This window comes from Oncorhynchus mykiss, chromosome 4 (assembly GCF_057628025.1).
Source record: "Oncorhynchus mykiss isolate SJ-2025 chromosome 4, ASM5762802v1, whole genome shotgun sequence".
NCBI lineage: Eukaryota > Metazoa > Chordata > Actinopteri > Salmoniformes > Salmonidae > Oncorhynchus > Oncorhynchus mykiss.
This window is the reverse complement of record NC_143025.1, coordinates 28,934,800-28,954,355: the sequence shown is the minus strand read 5'-3', so window position 1 is coordinate 28,954,355 and position 19,556 is coordinate 28,934,800. Positions and strand designations below refer to the sequence as shown.

The following is a 19,556-nucleotide window of genomic DNA, read 5'->3' as shown; positions in this document are numbered from 1 at the left end:
TTAGGTTTGTGGCAGTGCAACACTGCCCACAGAGGTCAAGTCTATGTATTGCATCAATGCGTCAACTCTGTCCTCAAGTACTCATTTTGCACCCTGGGAGAACTGTAGAATCTCTTCAACCACTAGTCTCATAGTCACTCTTTTAGGAACCAGAACACACTGCACACCTGAGGGTAAATTAAAGTAAAGTTACTCGTCTTGTTATCTCCTTTGGGAGTGAACGGTTTATGCAACATACTTGTGTGACGACCCTCCCACTCTGTCTGCCAAATTCTTTCTCTTTGTTCTTGTTGGTGGGCGCAGCCGGGAGGGTCGTCAGCGAAATGGGACACACCTGGGCCCAGGTGTGTCCCAGGGATAAATACACCTTTCCCCCATACATTGAGGAGACTCTCTTCATGCAGACACACTGTTATTTTTGGTTGTGGCATTTTGAGGCGTCTTTATGTTCATTTGTTTTGGCATCTCTCAACACGCCTCATTATCACCATCTGTGCATGCATCCACTCACACTACTGACTACACATTCCATTATTACTTGGATATAGTTTACTTTATTTAATGAAAATGTTTGTCTCCCTCTTTGTTATGGGCTTCGAGCCGGTTATGTAACAAGTGGGGGCTCGTCCGGGATCATAAGGTTGGATGCTAAACATTTTGGCGTTTAGTATTTTGTTGCATTATGGGTTAATGCTAATTGGGTTAATGCTAATTGGGTTAATGCTAATTGAGTTAATGCTAATTGGGTTAATGCTAATTGGGTTAATGCTAATTGAGTTAATGCTAATTGGGTTAATGCTAATTGGGTTAATGCTAATTGGGTTAATGCTAATTGGGTTAATGCTAATTGAGTTAATGCTAATTGGGTTAATGCTAATTGGGTTAATGCTAATTGGGTTAATGCTAATTGGGTTAATGCTAATTGGGATGCGCTTTGGCTGATATTCACTGCCTAGTCTTATAAGTGTACGGCATAGTGCCTTCGAGGTGATTTTGGTTGTCCGATGATGTCATCAAACAGGCTTGGAAAGTATGTAAGTAGGATTACTACTAGTGTCGTTAGGCTAACTGATATTAGTATTTTGTTGGGGAGAAAATGTGAAGTCACTGTTTGATAAACACTGGAGGTGCTTTGTTTGCATCTCTTGTTACAACTTTCTTTGAGTTGCGCTGTTTGGTAGGCCCAGGGTTGGTTGCCTTTGTTTGTTTGGTAAACTTGCCACTGCGGTGGTTAGTTGGTTGTATGCTGCATCGGAGAGGCTCTTGCTATACTCGCTGTTGGGACATCGGTCCGAGAAGGTCAGTTCAATCCCCTGTGTACCTCAGTGGGAGATTTGGGTAGAGTAGTGCTATTTGCGACCCGGAGCTATAGCCTGTCTTTTCCCCTGTTAGGCTTAGCGACATGTTCCATTTTGGAATACGTTGGGCGTCGCAAATTCGCACCAAGACTAGGGTTGCATTATTGTAGGATTTGGAGAAGCTCCTGATATAGCTCATCTCTCTCCTGTGGTGCCCAGTTTGATTGGTGCTTCTCTTGTTGTGGTTTGGTCTGGTGTGCTCAGCAGAGGGGCAGAGCAACATTTTTTTTTGCAGCTACTTGTGACTATGGCGTCTAATGTAGACAAGTTCATTCGCGTTCCATCAGAGGAACTGTTAGAAATTAGTGAAATTAGTGATATACATCAAAACAATTATGTTAGATTGATATTGAAGGCCAATCTGATGGAGATTGGCATACTCGTAGGTATCACTGGGGCAGACTCTGCTGAGGAATCGCCACCTCCCCAGCCATCTCCCCATTTCGCTACATTGGGCGCTCCATCTGTTAGCCTAGTAGTCTTTTTCAGCTGTTACAGCTAGAGCATGATCGTGTTAAGCATGGAAAGGAATTGGAACTTAAACAGGATTTGGAGCATGCTGATTGTGTTAAGCATGAAAAAGAATTTAAACAGGATTTGGAGCGTGCTAAAATCAAGCTGCAACAAGAGTGGCTAGAATTGGTTAGAGAAGGAAAGCTCTTGGGGGAGAGTTTGCTTAGGGAAGGTGACCCTGATTTAGCTAGGGGTCGCTCGTTCGTGCCCCGGACACATATGATATTGTTGGAAACTTACAGCTGTTGACAAAATTTAATGAGGAGGACACTAAGACTTATTTTCGTTTTTTGACTGTTGCTTACGCTAGGAGTTGGCCTAATTCTGATCTCACTTTAATGTTGCAGTGTGTGTTGACTGGTAAAGCGCAGGAAGCATATTCAGCTCTTGGTGTAGCCGACAGTCTCAGCTATGCTAAGGTTAAAATGGCTGTGCTACAGATTTACGAATTGGTTCCTGAGGCTACCGTGAATGATTTAGAACTTTAAAAAGGGATGATAAACAGAGTCATATTGAGTTTGTGCAAAAGTTATCTTCACAGATGAATCGCTGGTGTTCTGCCTCTGCGGTTACGACTTTCCAGGGGCTGATTATGCTAGAGCAATTTAAGGACACAATCCCTGATCGAATAGCCACGTACATTAGCGACCGAAAAGTGAAGACTGTCTCTGAAGCTGCGATTTTGGCAGATGAGTATGTTTTGACTCACAAAAGTGGCTTTGCAGAACCAAGTAGATGTGGTCAGGGCAATAAATGGCAATGTCCGTACTGTGAGACGCCTAAGACAGAGCTACAGGGAGACAGGATGGACAGCTGATCATCCTTGCAGTGGCAGACCACGTGTAACAACACCTGCACAGGATCGGTACATCACACCTGCGGGACAGGTACAGGACGGCAACAACAGCTGCCCAAGTTACACCAGGAACGCACAATCCCTCCATCAATGCTCAGACTGTCCTCAATAGACTGAGAGAGGCTGGACTGAGGGCTTGTAGGCCTGTTGTAAGGCAGGTCCTCACCAGACATCACCGGCAACAACGTCGTCTATGGGCACAAACCCACCGTCACTGGACCAAACAGGACTGGCAAAAAGTGTCTCATTAGGGGTGATGGTCGGATTCTCGTTAATCGTCGAAGGAATGAACGTTACTCCGAGGCCTGTACTCTGGAGCGGGATCGATTTGGAGGTGGAGGGTCCGTCATGGTCTGGGGCGGTGTGTCACAGCATCATCGGACTGAGCTTGTTGTCATTGCAGGCAATCTCAATGCTGTGTGTTACAGGGAAGAAATCATAATCCCTCATGTGGTCCTCCTCCTGCAGGATCATCCTGACATTACCCTCAAGCATGGCAATGCCATCAGCCATTTTGCTTGTTCTGTGCGTGATTTCCTGCAAGACAGGAATGTCAGTGTTCTACCTTGGCCAGAGAAGAGCCCAGATCTCAATCCCATTGAGCACGTCTGGGACCTGTTGTATCGGAGGGTGAGGGCTAGGCCCATTCCCCCCCAGAAATGTACAGGAACTTGCAGGTGCCTTGGAGGAAGAGTGGGGTAATATCTCACAGCAAGAACTAGCAAATCTGGTGCATTCCATGAGGAGGAGATGTACTGCAGTACTTAATGCAGCTGGTGGCCACACCAGACACTAACTGTTAATTTTGAGAGGACATTTCTTTTTTTTGCTGAATTTTGTTGACTTTATTTAATAAACATATATCTCCACGTTGTCTCCCTTTTTGTTAAAAGCTACGAGCCAGTTCGAAACAGTTGCTAAGTTGCTATACTCCAAAACAGATGTCATGACACTCTCATGGTATAGAATAATTTTGAAATCATTGATATATTTTCTCTGTTGTGTATGTATTTGAATGACTTTGGAAGTTAGAGTGGACTTCATGAAGTTATAAATTGGTTTGAGATTATATACTTTATGGAGGTGTAAAGTACCTAGTCGAATGATGTCTTTGATGTTCCTGTGTTCAGCATCAAAGAAAGTCATCTCACTGAAACTTGAATCCACTGTCTGCCTGGAGCCTGAACAAAGACACAATGACAGTGAGTTCCACTACAAACACACTTTGACGACCAGTTACCCAAGCATAAACACAAACATGAAAGAATGTTGCCGAAAAGGGTAGCTGCCGTTTCTGCTATTATGTGTGTTTTTTTTTTTTGCGCTAATCCTAACTTTTTTTTGTACATAAAGTTTCTGCCATCGTTTCCTATGACCCAAAACCGCTTCTGGACAGTTGTCACTAACCTCGATTTGAATGACGATTTCTTCTTGAGTCAGTGACGCAGGAAATACTGCACACCCCGGACCAGGAACTAAACCTCGAGACTCGGAAAAGGCGGCGCAAGAGAGGCCAGCGTGTGGGCACCCTATAGAAACTATGTTGGCGTATAAATAATCTGCCTCTATCCTCCGTTCTATTGGCGAACGTACAGTATAATCACTGGAGAACAAATTGGACAAGCTCTGTTTGAGACTATTCTATCAATGGGACCTGAACTGTAATATCCTGTTTCTCTGATCCTGTTTCTTTGCATCGTCAAGACCGTACAGCAGCGTCGGGTAAGGTTAGGAGGGGAGGGGTATGTCTTTCAGCTGGTGCCCGATATCTAATAAGGAAGTCTCATGGTTCTGCTCGCATGAGTTAGATTCCGTCACGATAAGCTGTAGACCATAATATACTGGACAAAAATATAAATGACAAAATGTTAAAGATTTTAGTGAGTTACAGTTCATATAAGGAAATCAGTCAATTGAAATAAATTAATTAGTCCCTAATCTTTGGATTTCACATGACTGGAAATGGAGATATGCATCTATTGGTCACAGATACCTTTTAAAAAATGTAAGGGTGTGGATCAGAAAACCAGTCAGTATCTGATGTGACCACCCCACATCTCCTTCGCAAAGTGTGGATCAGGCTGTTGATTGTGGGCTATGGAATGTTGTCCCACTCCTCTTCAATGGCTGTATGAAGTTGTTGGATATCGGTTGAAACTGGAACACGCTGTCATAAACGTTGATCCAGAACATCCCAAACATGCTCAATGGGTGACATGTTTGGTGAATATGCAGACCATGGAAGAACTGGGACATTTTTAGCTTCCAGAAATTGTGTATAGATCCTTGCGACATGGGGCTGTGCATTATCATGCTAAAACATGAGTTGATCGCGGCAGATGACAGGCACGACAATGGACCTCAGGATCTCATCACGGTATCTCTGTGAATTCAAATTGCCATAGATAAAATGCAATTGTGTTCGTTGTCTGTAGCTTATACCTGCCCATACCATAACCCCACCGCCACCATGTGGCACTCTGTTCACAACGTTGACATTAGCAAACCGCTTGCCCACATGACATCATACACGTGGTCTGCCAGTTGGACACACTGCCAAATTATTTTAAATTATGTTGGAGGCAGCTTATGGTAGAGAAATGAACATTAAATTATCTGGCAACAGCTCTGGTGGACATTCCTGCAGTCAACATGCCAATTGCATGCTACCTCAACTTGAGACATCTGTGACATTGTGTTGTGTGACAAAACTGCACATTTTAGTGGTGTTTTATTGTCCCCAGCTCAAAGTGCACCTGTGTAATGATCATGCTGTTTAATTAGCTTCTTGATATGCCACACCTGTCAGGTGGATTATCTTAGTGAAGGAGAAATGCTCACTAAGAGGGATGTAAACAAATGTGTGCACAAAATTTGAGAAATATGCTTTTTGTGCAGTATGGACAATTTCTGGGATATTTTATTTTAGCTGAAACATGGGACCAACACTTTACATGTTGCCTTTATATTTTTGTTCAGTGTATTTCACAAGAGAGTTTTCATCTATATTATATATCTATTTATCACCACAAATTGTTGCTGGCACTAAGACAGCACTCAACAAACTGTATAGGAAGGACATAAGGACACAAACAAAACAATAACATGCTCTTCCAGAGGAGGGGCTCCTAGTGGCCGGTGATTTTACTGCAAGGAAACTGAAATGGGTTTTTACCTCATTTCTGCAAGCATGTCACATGTGCAACTAGAGGAGACTAAACTCTAGATCACATTTACTCCACACACACAAACGGTTACAAAGCTCTTTCGCCCTCCAGTTGGCAAATCTGACCGTAACTCTATCCTCCCACTACGACCTCCGACGAGCCATCAAACAGGCAAAGCAAAAAATACAGGACTAAAAACGAATCCTACTACCCTGGCTCTGATGCTCCTCGGATGTGGCAGGGCTTGCAAACTATCACAGATTACAAGTAACCTGAGCCTACCAGACGAGCTAATTGCTTTGTACGGCAGCTTTGAAGCAAGCATGATAATAGAGCCGATGTGAGTAAGACCTTTTAAACAGGTCAACATTCACAAGAACAGACGGATTACCAGGACGCATAGTCAGAGCATGCACTGACCAATGGCAAGTGTCTACACTGCCATTTTTCAACCTCTCCCTGACCCAGTCTGTTATACCTACATGTTTTAAGCAGACCACCATAGTCCCTGTGCCCAAGAACACCAAGGTAACATGTCTAAATTACTATCGCCCTGTAGCGCTCACATCTGTAGCCATGAAACACTTTGAAAGGCTGGTCATGTCTCACATCAACACCATCATCCCAGATACCCTGGACCCACCCCAATTCATACACCGCCCCGAACGGATCCACAGATAACGCAATTTGAATTGCACTCCACACTGCCCTCTCCCACCTGGACAAGAGGAACACATATATGAGAATGTTGTTCACTGACGACAGCTCAGCATTCAACACCCTAGTACCATCCAAGCTCATCACTAACCTAAGGATCCTGGGACTGAACATCTCCCTCTACAACTGGATCCTGGACTTCCTGACCAGCCGCCTCCAAGTGGTGAGGGTAGGCAACAACATATCAGCCACGCTGACCCTCAACACAGGGACCCCTCAGGGGTGCGTGCTTAGTCCCTTCCTGTACTCCCTGTTCACCCATGACTGCGTTGCCCCCACGACTCCAACAACATCAAGTTTGCTGACGACACGGCGGTGGTAGGCCTGATCACCGACGATGATAAGACAGCATATAGGGAGGAGGTAAGAGACCTGGTAGTGTGGTGCCAGGACAACAACCTCTCCCTCAACGTCAGCAAGACAAAGGAGATGATCGTGGACTACAGGAAACAGAGGGCAAAGCACAGCCCATTCACATTGACAGGGCGGTAGTGGAGCGGGTCGAGAGCTTCAAGTTCCTTGGTGTCCACATCACTAAGGATATATCATGGTCCACACACACCAACACAGTCGTGAAGAGGGCACGACAACGCCTCTTCCCCCTCAGGAGGCTGAAAGTAATTGGCATTGGGTCCTCAGATCCTCAAAACGTTTTACAGCTGCACCATTGAGAGCATCTTGTCTGGCTGCATCACCGCTTGGTATGGCAACTGCTTGGCATCTGACCTCAAGGCCCTATGGAGGGTAATGCGTACATCACTGGAGTCGAGCTCCCTGCCACCCAGGACCTGTATGCTAGGCAGTGTCAGAGGAAGGCCTTAAAAATGGTCAAAGTCTCCAGCCACCCAAGTCATAGGCGGTTCTCTCTGCTACCGTACGGCAAGCAGTACCGATGCACCAAGTCTGGAACCAACAAGACCTTGAGCAGCTTCTACCCCCAAGCCATAAGACTGCTAAATAGTTAGCTAAATAGTTAACCAAATAGCTAACCGGACTATCTGCATTGACCAGATAGTCAACCTTTCTGCACTAACTCTTGACTCATCACATACCCTGCTGCTACTGTTTATTATCTATCCTGTTGCCTTTATTCATAGTTCTATGTACATATCTACCTCAGTTACCATGTACCCCTGCACATCGACCCGGTACTAGTACCCTGTGTCTATATGGCCACGTTATTGTTACTCATTGGGTATTTATTATTACTTTTATTATGACGTGTTATGACTTTTCTCTATTTTCTCTCTCTCTGCATTGCCGTAAGTAAGGATTTCACTGTTAGTCTACACCTGTTGATTATGAAGCATGTGCCTAATAAAATGTGATTTGATTTGAAACACACAAACACACACTTCCATTCTCCAACTAACAGTATTTGTGTTGAAGACAGAATAATCGTTCAGGACCGGTGGCAGTGGTCGTATAATCTCAAATTTAGATGTGTACTTTTTGAAGTAAGGGACCTTTGACCATGGGTATATTTCCTTGAAGGATATGTATTGGTTGAAATTGGTTGAAATTTAAGAGAGACAACAGCTGATTGGCTCCATTCACCTCCCCTGTGCTGGGGAATAGAAGGAAATTTTAATAATTTCAAAGAATTGCCCATCTAGAGGCTAAGAACATAAATTGCCATTGTCTAAACAAGTTTTACATAGATATTTAATCAGATTATAAAATAAAATAGCATGCAGTTGATCCCTGTGTGAACTAACCGTGATGCCACTCCAGTCTGGATCCCCTGGTCATGTAGAGAAGTGAGTATGTCCATTGTTTCTTGGGACAGTTAGATTTTCTCTCCTCTTGCATCCAACACCACTCCCCTGTAGGGAAAGACGTGATATTATTATAAATCTGAAAAGACATGGCTGAAATGTAATTTGTGTAAGAATTGGAGAGGATTTAGAGAAGAACATAGCCTAAAGCCATCACTAGCTTGCAACTCATCAATCAATTTCACGATTTTTGATCGGGAAACTCACACATTGCCTTTGAAGTGGTGGGTCCACATGGGTATCTACCCAGAAGGGCCAAAGAGTATAATCTGAGATAGGGAGAAAACAAAAACAAAGCAGATGAGATGGGGGATGAAGGGTACAGAAACAGACCGAAACACATGACGGTTAGCTAGACACTACTTTAGCTGTGACAGTCTTCTTTTTCTGCTCTGGTTTTAGCTAGGTATGATATTTGTCAGTGTTCTTTCTCTTTAACGAACATAGCTAGTTAGCTACGTGGCTATCTAATGTTAGCTAGCTAGCTACAGTTAGATACAGTATATATCTAGTCAGCTAGCTTTTCAATTTACCCAGGTCAAAAACAACAAAGCTATTGTTAGCTATTTCCTGAGTTAAGAAGTTACATTTTCAATTATATATTAGTCAAACGCTAATAACAATCCTCAAATGTATTGAATCATCAAAATTGTAGGACTAGCTAGCTTACACTGTCGCTTTCCAATGTGGTTGTTTTGGTGTTCTCAAATCAATTCATCACAGAAGCTTTCCCTTTGTAACATGTTGTCCTTTCTGGTGAGGGATCAAAGGTACTTGAACAGCACACTTGAGTTTGTTGCCAGCTGCATTAGAGTTGCTGATGCTGATGCTACATTTGATCTAAATAAATACAAGGACCCAGAGTTGGAACTGGTAGAAGACCTACCCATCAGAGATATTTAATTAAGGAAGATAAGAGCCACCCATTTAGCCATTTAATTATTGCTGAGGAACTGGTTTAGAACAGCGTGTAAAATTCAAATCGTGTTACATTTGACACCTCATCTACCACATATGCATGTGTAATTGCAGCCACTGACTGAATGTGTTTCTGTGTTCCATCGTGTGTCCATGACAAGGTAAAAATCTGTCGTTCTGCCACTGAGCAAGGCAGTTAACCCACTGTTCCCCGGGCACCGAAGACGTGGATGTCGATTTATGGCAGCCCCCATCACCTCTCTGATTCAGAGGGGTTGAGTTAACTTTTGGAAGACACATTTCAGTTGAAGGCATTCCGTTTTACAACGGACGAGGTATCCCCCTTTGCCTTTAATCATTCTCCATGTGCTGTAGCTGAATAAAGAGGTAGTCCTTAATGACGTTTAACCTGTTTTAATCTCAACAGACTAGAGAGGTTGAAAGAGAGATTCCGCAATAGCCAAGGAAGAGACATATCTAAATGACAGTTTATTTGTATTTCCTCTGATTCACTCAATAGATTTTCATAACAAACAATACAAAATCAAAATGGGTGCTCTTTAAAACAATGACTGGAAATGTACATATTCGACATTTAAACCCATCTGTTCTGGTGTTCTTCTTTATTTGATCACATTGTGCAAAACAAAGCAGTAAACAACTTCAATAGGTGGTTAACGCTTAACTAGATGCTGGAGCTAGCGAAGACATTACATCAATCATTTCTTAGTTACATGTAAATCAATTATCATGGTGGTTCTCCTCCTTCTCGGATATATTTGTGCCTCTCTGTTGCTACGTTTTCATTATTTTCAGATTTGTGATTGATATGAAGTACTCGTGATTTCTAAATGAACAAGATCACTGTTTATTAAGGGATTCTATTATTTGACCATTATTTTGAAATATACATTAAAATTGTTGACCAGATGCCACCTACTCGGTTTGCAGAAATGCTTAACTAAAGCCATGGATAAAACAGAACTGAAATGTGTTGTGTTCGCTATAGCCTATCTCAAAAGCAGTTTTTTTAACTTACAGTGAGCTCCAAAGGTATTGGGACAGTGACACATTTCTGGTTGTTTTGGCTCTTTACTCCAGCACTTTGGATTTTAAATGATACAATGACTATGAGGTTAAAGTGCAGAATGTCAGCTTTAATTTGTGGGTATTTACATCACTTTCGGGTGATCTGTTTAGAAATTACAGCACTTTTTGTACATAGTCGCCCCCATTTTAGGGGACCAAAAGTATTGGGACCACTTCACCTATGTGTATTATTAAAAATAGTCCAAAGTTCAGTTTTTGGTCCCATATTCCTAGCATGCAATGATTACATCAAGCTTGTGACTTTACAAACTTGTTGAATGCATTTGCTGTCTTTCATATTATTTTGTGCCCAATATAAATGGTAGCATCCACATTAATGTAGAAGTGTTTAAAAATATATTCTATTCTTATTTACAATAAAAGTGACTCCAAAATGACACAATACATTATTTACCATTTATTTATATTGGGCACAAAATCGTTTTAAACACAACCAAAATAAACAGCAAATGCAGTTTTAAACTGTAGACACAGTGCATAAAAGTCTATTTGTAATGGTTTTTAATGTCTCTTGGCCCATCCTGTGCTTGCTTGGTAGCATTTTACAGGGGAAGCCTTTACAGCTTTGTGAAGCGATCGTCATCTGTGAATCCTCTGTTGTAGATGCCGTCCAGGACGTTGCCATTCTCCACTCCTTTCACCTGCATGTCCTCTTCATCCTGCCCATCCTCCATCATCCCTTTCTCTTTCCTGGGTTAGAATGAGCCATAGTTCAATAGCAAAACACAGCATTATCAACAGAGAGACAGAAGTGTTGTCAAAGGGTGGACTCACCGTCTCTTTTGAAGCAGAGAGGATACGAGCAGGGCGATGATTCCAGCAAACACAGCCCCTATGACCACTCCAAACACGATGAGCCAGGGAGGGGTGTCAGGGTTGACTGGCTCTGCCAGTGTGGGGTGGATGCCCAGAAACTCCAGAGTCCTATCTGTCAGGAGGAAGGCGTTGTTGATGCGATGCCTTGACATGCTATTAGACATGGGGTGGCAGGGTAGCGTGGTGGTTAGAGCGTTGGGCTAGTAACAGAAAGGTTGCAAGTTCAAATCCCCGACCTGACAAGGTACAAATCTGTCACTCTGCCCTTGAACAAGGCAGTTAACCCACTGTTCCTAGGCCGTCATTGAAAATAAGAATTTGTTCTTAACTGACTTGCCTGGAAAATAAAAAAAACATGGACTGGGTTACTTTAAGTCTAATTGGTAAATCTCACCTTTTACAGGTCTCTGAATCTGTGTGAATACCACATGCCTTGTGGTTCAGATTATAAGCATAATATCTATTTTCTGTTTTATCTATCAGATACTCAGGTGGCTGTTTACGTTCACCTTTTTACTTCAGAGTTCAGTTCATCTACAGGTGTATACCAGGATATTTTCCTTTTAAAGTAGACCAAGAAATTACCTCACAGCTTTCTCCACATCTGCCTTAGGAATAAGCATGGTGGAGTTTTCTGGTGATGTCACCACAAACCAGAAGGACACCCTCAGAGTCTGATTACACACGATAATGTTGTCGACACTGGAAAAGTCCCACAAACAACATAATGCCATGAATGCCATGTTGTCAGCATTACACCAACACACCAGGAATACATTTTTATTGACTTGAACAGAAGTCATACAATATGCACACCGGAATGCTGGAAATTCATCTTTGCAGGAAGTGAAAAAACATTATGCTGTACAACACTGTGCTTTGATTTCAGTTTTAATATATGGCACAAGTTTAGTTCTTACTTGTAAGTTTCTGTTTTGTAGCACCTCCTCATGGCAAAGGCCATAGTTGCTCGGAAAAGGAACATTTCATTCTCATTCCATTCATACTGCAGACAAAAAAAGGACATTTCATCACCCAGCACAATGTAGTTCTAAATGTTGTATTTAAAACTTTTCATATCGGACCCATGATGTGAGAGAACACTTGTAAGAATAGTACGTACGGCCTGATTTCCCAAAGCAGTTTTGATACTGATTCGCACTCTGTAGCCATTTGATGCATCTACAGACAGAATAAGACTCATCTTGATGAGTGATTCTCACCCCCGTCTTAAACACATTTGAATCATCTTTGGATTCACCATGAAACATTGAGCGTACAAGAACACACTTTCTTTTAGAGGACACAAACACGTGGGCTTGAATCACATGGGTTGATAGGTAGAAAATAGTCCAACAAAAAAAGAAACAGGACAATGAAACCAACAGTAAATAGGACATCCCTCACAAAGTGTTCCTCAAACCGTCCTGATAAAGAACTATCTGTACAACCATACAGTATTTACTGTGTGTCCACTCAAACATTCACTGTTGAACTAGAAACCTCTATGTAGTACATGACAATGCATAAACAACAGAACAACATCAAACACCCTTTAAATCATGAAATTACTCATTATAACCATACTCATCCACGTGAACTTCTTCCTCGAGAAAACTCTGATCAGCTGACAAGTATTGCACAGTCTCTCTCTCCCTACATTAAACTATAGATATTTGGCGAACTAGATAAAATAAACATTCAGGGACACAATAAGAGGTTGTAAACATAACATTTTGTGACACTAATATAAACTAAAGAATGACAACCAACCAAACACAAAAGCAATAAAACAAGTAGAAATTGTGAGGACATAAGCGTCTTCTTTAGATCTATCTGAGTAACTTACTAGGCTGGCAGAGGGTTTGTGCTAGGGCTGGTGCCCCCGCCAGGTAGAGCAGAACAAGGATCCTCACCAACATCCTCTATGGATAAGAACACAACTAAGACAGAATCTCCTGTGCTGCTGGTTCAGTCAAAGTCCCAGTGGTCAGACATTAATGAGAAGAACAAAGTCAACAACGGAATTGGAATCAAACAGGGGGTGGCCACTATGGTTTAATGGTTAAACGATGACACAGCTGCAAGCTACAACTCTCCCGGCCCAACTTTAAAAAAAGTGAACAGCCCTATAATAGTCATCCCCAGCAGTACAGTTAGCTTGCCCAGAGAGAAGAGTAATACAGCAACAGTAATGTGTGGGCAGCTGTGTGGGCAGCAGTGAAAGCACTAGCTACTGTTTGTCCAAGCCTCAGAGAAGTGGAAGAGGTTTGATAGAGTGAGAGGGAGGCAGATGTCATGAATATAAACACACAGACCCAGTCTGCTTCTGTTTACCCAGTGGGCCTGCTGTACAGCAATTACACCACCTTTCTGTTTGCCTTGCTTGTAGCTTTTCAGTTCCAGTAGCAACCCCTTCCTATCATTTCCTTCTATTGTTTTACATTTGTGTCCATGTTGGGGTTTAAGGGGTATTTGGCCAGACACAGGAATATATTTGACATTAATGAAACAATATATCCTAGTTAACAAACCACGAGTAGGAAGTTTGTAGAAACGATTAACATATTTGTACTACCTTTTCTAACCAGGGGAGCTAACACCTTCAGACTTACTCTCCACCACAGGTCACAGAGAGGTCAAGAAAGATAGCGCCTCTCTTCTGGGTGTTAATAGTTAATAACTTTCATAGTGTCAGTCAGTGTATGTCCCAAATTGCATTATATTCCCAACATAGTGCACTGCTTTTGATCAGAGCCCTATAGGGCATAGGGTACCATTTAGGAAACAACCTCAGTATCTGTCTTAGGAATTCTTCTACAGTGCCATGAAGGTAAACCTAGTGTAACATGACACTTTTACGATTCAGGCAATGTGTCTTGATTAAGCATTCACACTTCCCTGGATACATTACCTATAAATGTAGTACATTATTCACCAGTGAAGGTTTTTGTCAACACCATTTTTAGTTTAATAATTAATTGTTCATGAGAAACATGGGTTTACACATTACACTTGGTCTTCTTGTTGAGGATCTACTGATTGCCGGCTACAAACAACAAATTAGCTTTAAACTGGTGTACTGCAGGGGGCCTGCAATTAATTTATTTAGTTAAATATTTTGCAGGATTATTTGAGAAAAAAATATTTTATTAACATCGCTAGCTGCAACAGAATATTATTGTGGATACCGTTTTTATGTCTCTGCGTCCAGTATGAAGGAAGTTATAGATAGTTTAATGAGCCAGTGCTAACAAGCATCCACAGAAGTCTAAACTAGAAGTCTATTGGAACAGTAAGCATGCTGGTGTCTTGAAGTCGTCTAGGCTAGCTAGTGCTAGCCAACTTCTTTCGCCAATTAGCTTCCGTCGGCTGGTGTGCATCTGTGACAAAGTTTTATCTCTGGTGCTAATTAGAGACTGTCAATAAATTACGCAATGTAACTGCGACAATATTTTCATGGTGGACATCTTTTAGTTGAATCATGAAATGCTGTAATTATTTTTACATTCATTTCTATATATCTCATGACTAAGCAATTAGCCTACTAAAATGTTCATCTGCCTCCATAAAGATAATTCAAATACACAAGCAAACAATAGGCAATGAGTTGACGTTGTCTAGCAAGAATTGGTCTGAGAATTGTCTATATCAAAGGCAGATATTTAATTAATATTGTACAATGAATGAATTCACATACAAGGCATAAAGCTTAAGTTACAAGCATTAACAAGCATTACAAGGCATTATTCAAAGCATATAGAGTCTAAAGTTAACTTACAAGACAACGCATGAACAAAGAGATGCCTAGGCCTCTGGCCTAGGAAATGAGAATTGATCATACAACCTTCATCCATGGATGGGATAGAGGATAAGAGAGACAACAAAGGCATTTAATTCCATTTATAACATCTGAAGGTGTAACTCTTCAACCCAAAACCAACCACCATTGACCAATCACACAATAACAAGTTTACAGAGTAACAAGGCCCAATCTCCACAGGGTGTAACAACATCTAAAGGCTTGTATATATATATATATTATTTAAGCTTTATTTAACTAGGCAAGTCAGTTAAGAACAAATTCTTATTTACAATGACGGCCTAGGAACAGTGGGTTAACTGCCTTATTTTTTTTACCTTGTCAGCTCGGGGATTCGAATAAAGCAATCTTTCGCTTACTAACCCAACGCTCTAACCACGAGGCTTCCTGCCGCCCCTTAATGTCTTAAAGTAATATAGAAAAATAACGAAAAGCCCTGGAATGAGTCGTTGTGTCCAAACTTTTGACTGGTACTGTACACATAGATAGTTTCCGAGTCCTGTTTAGGGGACAAGTTTCAGATATATACCAGACATGGATACTAGCATTATTCTATCACACATTCAATAGTCAGTCCTCTGGATACTGTAACAGAGAAACATTTTGGGCCATCGGAGGGGGAAGAGCTGACTAGGCCTTAGGGATTGTCCTTTGTGCTTTTGTTGTGTTCTTGGACTATTTGCCATGCAGCTTCAGGTGACAGAAAACGCATAAATTAGGGCCTAGCCTACAAATCCCCCTGGCTTTGTGTGTTGCTCAGATTGGTTGGCTTGGTCAATGGTATTCTCAAAGTTTATTAAGTATGAATCAGATGGATATAAAATTTAAGGAATGGCCTTTAAATGCATAATTCAAGTAGCACTATCACAAGTGTTAAATTGTACCTTCTTTTTTGAAAAACAGAAAGTTAAATTGAAAAAGCCTCTCCCCACTGGGAGGAAGTTTGCCTTGAAAATATGAAAAATATTTATGAAAACAAATCACCACAAGATCAATTCTTAATATTATGTTCTGTTTCTAATAATATAAGCTTAACACTTCATGTTAAGCCACAATGTAATAACATGTTCTGTAAGACAATTGAATAACAACATTAAAGGTAGTGACACATATGCCTATGTGTATTAAGAATTAGCATCAACCAATATTAGCATTAAAAAAACATATATTTGGTTGCTAAATGATCTCCATGTTCTCGGCTGACATGTCATATTTTCTGCCAATAGTTCATAAAAGCAATTGCAATTTCGAACTGTTTTCTAAACCAGCTTAGTAAATGTGTTGAAATGCTTTTAGACCCAATCAGGAAGTAGAGATTTAACTGAATCTTTAAACATGGATTAAATGGAATGTGACTAGTCACTGTTCTGTCTCTGGAGACAGAGCTGTCATATTTAACTAAATGTATTTCAAACCTGACAAAATCACATTCAAAGATGAATTAAAAAACAATGCTATCTTTAGCAAGTCACCTTCTATCAGATGAGGAAAATAAAACTTGGGAGTGAGATCCAAAACTCACCCAGTGCTTGTGCAATTCAAGTATGAATAATTCAGTAGTTTGTAAACCCAATCTGTGCCCCCCCCCCCTCCCCCATTGAACACACACACACACACACACACACACACACACACACACACACACACACACACACACACACACACACACACACACACACATCCATAGTTGGGTGTCATCAACAGGAAGAGTTAACTTTATTTGCCCCATCAACATTAGTCTGATCCTTTGCACAACCACATAAACCAATTTGTCTAGCATTGTGTGTGACAAAGTGAGAACAGTTACATTTAATGTGGCCACCTCATAAGGGTTGAAATTGTTTCGGGCAAAACCTAAAACAAGGCATGTTAGCTGTGTGTTAGTAAACTCGTCAGTGTAAATCTTGAGCAAAACGTTGGGTTATTCTCAATACAGGAGAGAAACAGTCAACAAGTAAGACGTGGAGCATGTAACGATCATGGAACACATATCCTAGACAAACGTAGGGCAATATGGGACAAAGTGGAGGAGTTGCCTTGGCTTCTATCAGTCACTCTTCTTTTGAAGAGGGATAATCATATTCTCTGATTAAAAACGCATTCAAATCTACTGCTTCATATTGAGAGCTGAGTTTGGTATGGAAAACCAGCAAGGCCAATGTGATTCTTTTTTATCTTACACATAAAAGGGGAGTCGAGCAGAAGCTAAGAAATTCATCCAAGAAATCAGCTTTCTATAGTGTCAGTGATTAGCTAAAATGCTAGAAAAATGATCAACATCCATAGGTTGAATAATAAAAAGTTGAAATCTGGAATCGAGTCAGTCTGACATGTCAAATTTTCTGTGTAAGGGAAAATAGTAAATCATCATTATAACAAGAAAATAAATGTAAACATATGAAATGCCTATCAATACCTTAGACCATCCTGTGTAGCCTATCAATAAACAGCCCCCCAGCCATCCACATGCCATCCACTAGCAGAGGGATGAGGGAAAATTCATAACTCACCCACACATCTTCACATATCAGATGGATTTAGCCACATGCACAATACGCATAAAAATATACATAACACTCAGAAATCTAACACAACTGATTACCACGCACAAGATTATAAGGGTTAAATGTTACAAACATATGTTTGAGACTACGTTGTTGCAGCCTACTATGTTAGAATTACAGTCATTCCGAGCGTTTGAGCTCCAGGCAATTGCATTTTGAGTTTCAAACATTGGGATAGAGTCTGCACCGTTTCTCAAACAAGACAGGATATGTATCATAGGATATGTATAATTTGATCTATGATTATCCGCTCACGCCACGCATTGAGAGAATATCTATACATTGTAATCGCTAAATTTGAAACCTGTCCTATGCGCAACCAAGACAACGTCAGCATAATAAACGCACATGTTTCCCAGAAACACTGCGGTCTGTCCAATGATCCCGTTGTTGGTTAAAACTTGCTATTCATGTAAAAAACAAAACAATGAACGCTTCACGAATTAGAGTTTATATGAATATAAAAAATGGCTGAGCTCTGTAACTTTCCCTGTCTGGTTAACTTGGCCTGTCTGGTTGCTGGAGAGAGGCACGGATGCGGCCACCACCAGCTAGGCTACAGAGAAAGTTTCAGGTTGGATATTCGATGGATATTCGCCTGTAGTTTTTCTTACATCCACCAACAACAGTTAGGGACGGTCAACATAGTGACAAATAAAAAAAACGTTTTTCAATAGCTCTTTAACCATTACTCCTAACACTTTCAAAACTGGTTGTAGTTAATGTTATGAATTTTATGAATAATGACTAAATGATGTATACATTTAACGTAGAACTATAATTAACAGAATGTCACTGTATGATCGTATGAAATTTATTATAATCATAAATCTAATGTGTGTAGTTTTAGTCAGAATTAGAACAATAACTTTTTGTTCCTTTTTAGTATGTAAGCAGGGTGCAAGTGTGATTCAAATTATAAGAGGAGCTATCAACAGACAAGCTGTACTACTGTGTTCCTTACAGGAATTTCTGTCCCCACCCAGGGAGGGGAGAGACCTTGGGCTTGTAGTAGATTGTATAACAGGTGGCAGACAATGTATGAGTAGGAGAAGACTTGTGAACTATATTGTAATTTTTTCTGAGAGTAGGAGTGACAATTATGACGAAATGTGAGGTATATAGACCAATGTACAGGAAATGATAAGCAGAGCTCTCGTAAATAAACATGCTGACTATGGTAGACTGGCCTCTGTCTGTTTCATTTTAATAAGAACCTTACAAATTCTTAGTAACAGACAGAGTATTTTAATTGAAGTTCAGTTTATGAACATTGAGAACAAAATTCTCTTAACAGCTAACCCGATGGCATAGACACACATTGCACACCCTTTAGTTTGTCAATTTTCATCTCACATGGTTTTACATGAATTTTTCACAATTTTGAATTTCAATAACTCCTTGGTCATGTGACCTGGTGACTTCAAACAAGGTTCAGAATGTCCACTCAGACGGCCTACACATTGCACACCCTTTAGTTTGTCCATTTTCATCTCACACGTTTTTACATTCATTTTTAAAAATGTAAAATTTCAATAGCTCCTTGGTCATGTGACCTAATGTCCGCTGACTACCCTTCTATACTGCACACTCTTGTTTGTGTACTGTAAAGTCACGTGGTGTAACATACATTTTTCATAGTTTCACATTTGCAATACCTCCTTGGTCATGTCAATTACACACCTAAGAAGCATGCAGTGGATATACACCCATATTGCATAACCATAACATATCTTCTATATTGTTGTACATTAATATTATTTTGACAATTAGGGGGTTCAGTCCAGTGTTGTGTTTACCCTTTTCTTTAATATTTATCTATAATAATTGGTAGTCCTAAGTACTTATTTTCCCTGTTTTTTATTTATTTTTCCACAGTATTTAACAGTGGTACACAATAGGAGAGAGACAGATAATATCTCCTTTCGTCGTTAAT

General features: G+C 40.8%; 1 protein-coding gene and 1 pseudogene across 1 annotated transcript; both read right to left on the bottom strand.

Annotated features, from left to right (window-relative positions):
- Positions 1–81: 81 nt before the first annotated feature.
- On the bottom strand, positions 82–10,059 carry LOC110522772 (magnesium-dependent phosphatase 1-like; annotated as a pseudogene).
- LOC110521639 (collectrin) lies at positions 9,777–13,516 on the bottom strand. Its single transcript, XM_021599326.3, has 6 exons — positions 13,083–13,516; positions 12,357–12,415; positions 12,154–12,239; positions 11,819–11,935; positions 11,192–11,386; positions 9,777–11,107 (listed from the first exon to the last, which is right to left on the bottom strand). Exons 1-6 carry the CDS (start codon positions 13,153–13,155, stop codon positions 10,975–10,977), a joined length of 663 nt encoding a protein of 220 aa, XP_021455001.1. The 5' UTR covers positions 13,156–13,516; the 3' UTR covers positions 9,777–10,974.
- Positions 13,517–19,556: the final 6,040 nt, after the last annotated feature.

Coding starts and splice junctions, on each gene's coding strand:
- LOC110521639 (XM_021599326.3), bottom strand. CDS start 13,155: ATGTTGGTGAGGATCCTTGTTCTGCTCTACCTGGCGGGGGCACCAGCC. Junction 11,936..12,153: donor TACAAAACAGAAACTTACAA/GTAAGAACTAAA, acceptor GGACTTTTCCAG/TGTCGACAACATTATCGTGT. Junction 11,387..11,818: donor GATGTGGAGAAAGCTGTGAG/GTAATTTCTTGG, acceptor CATGTCTAATAG/CATGTCAAGGCATCGCATCA.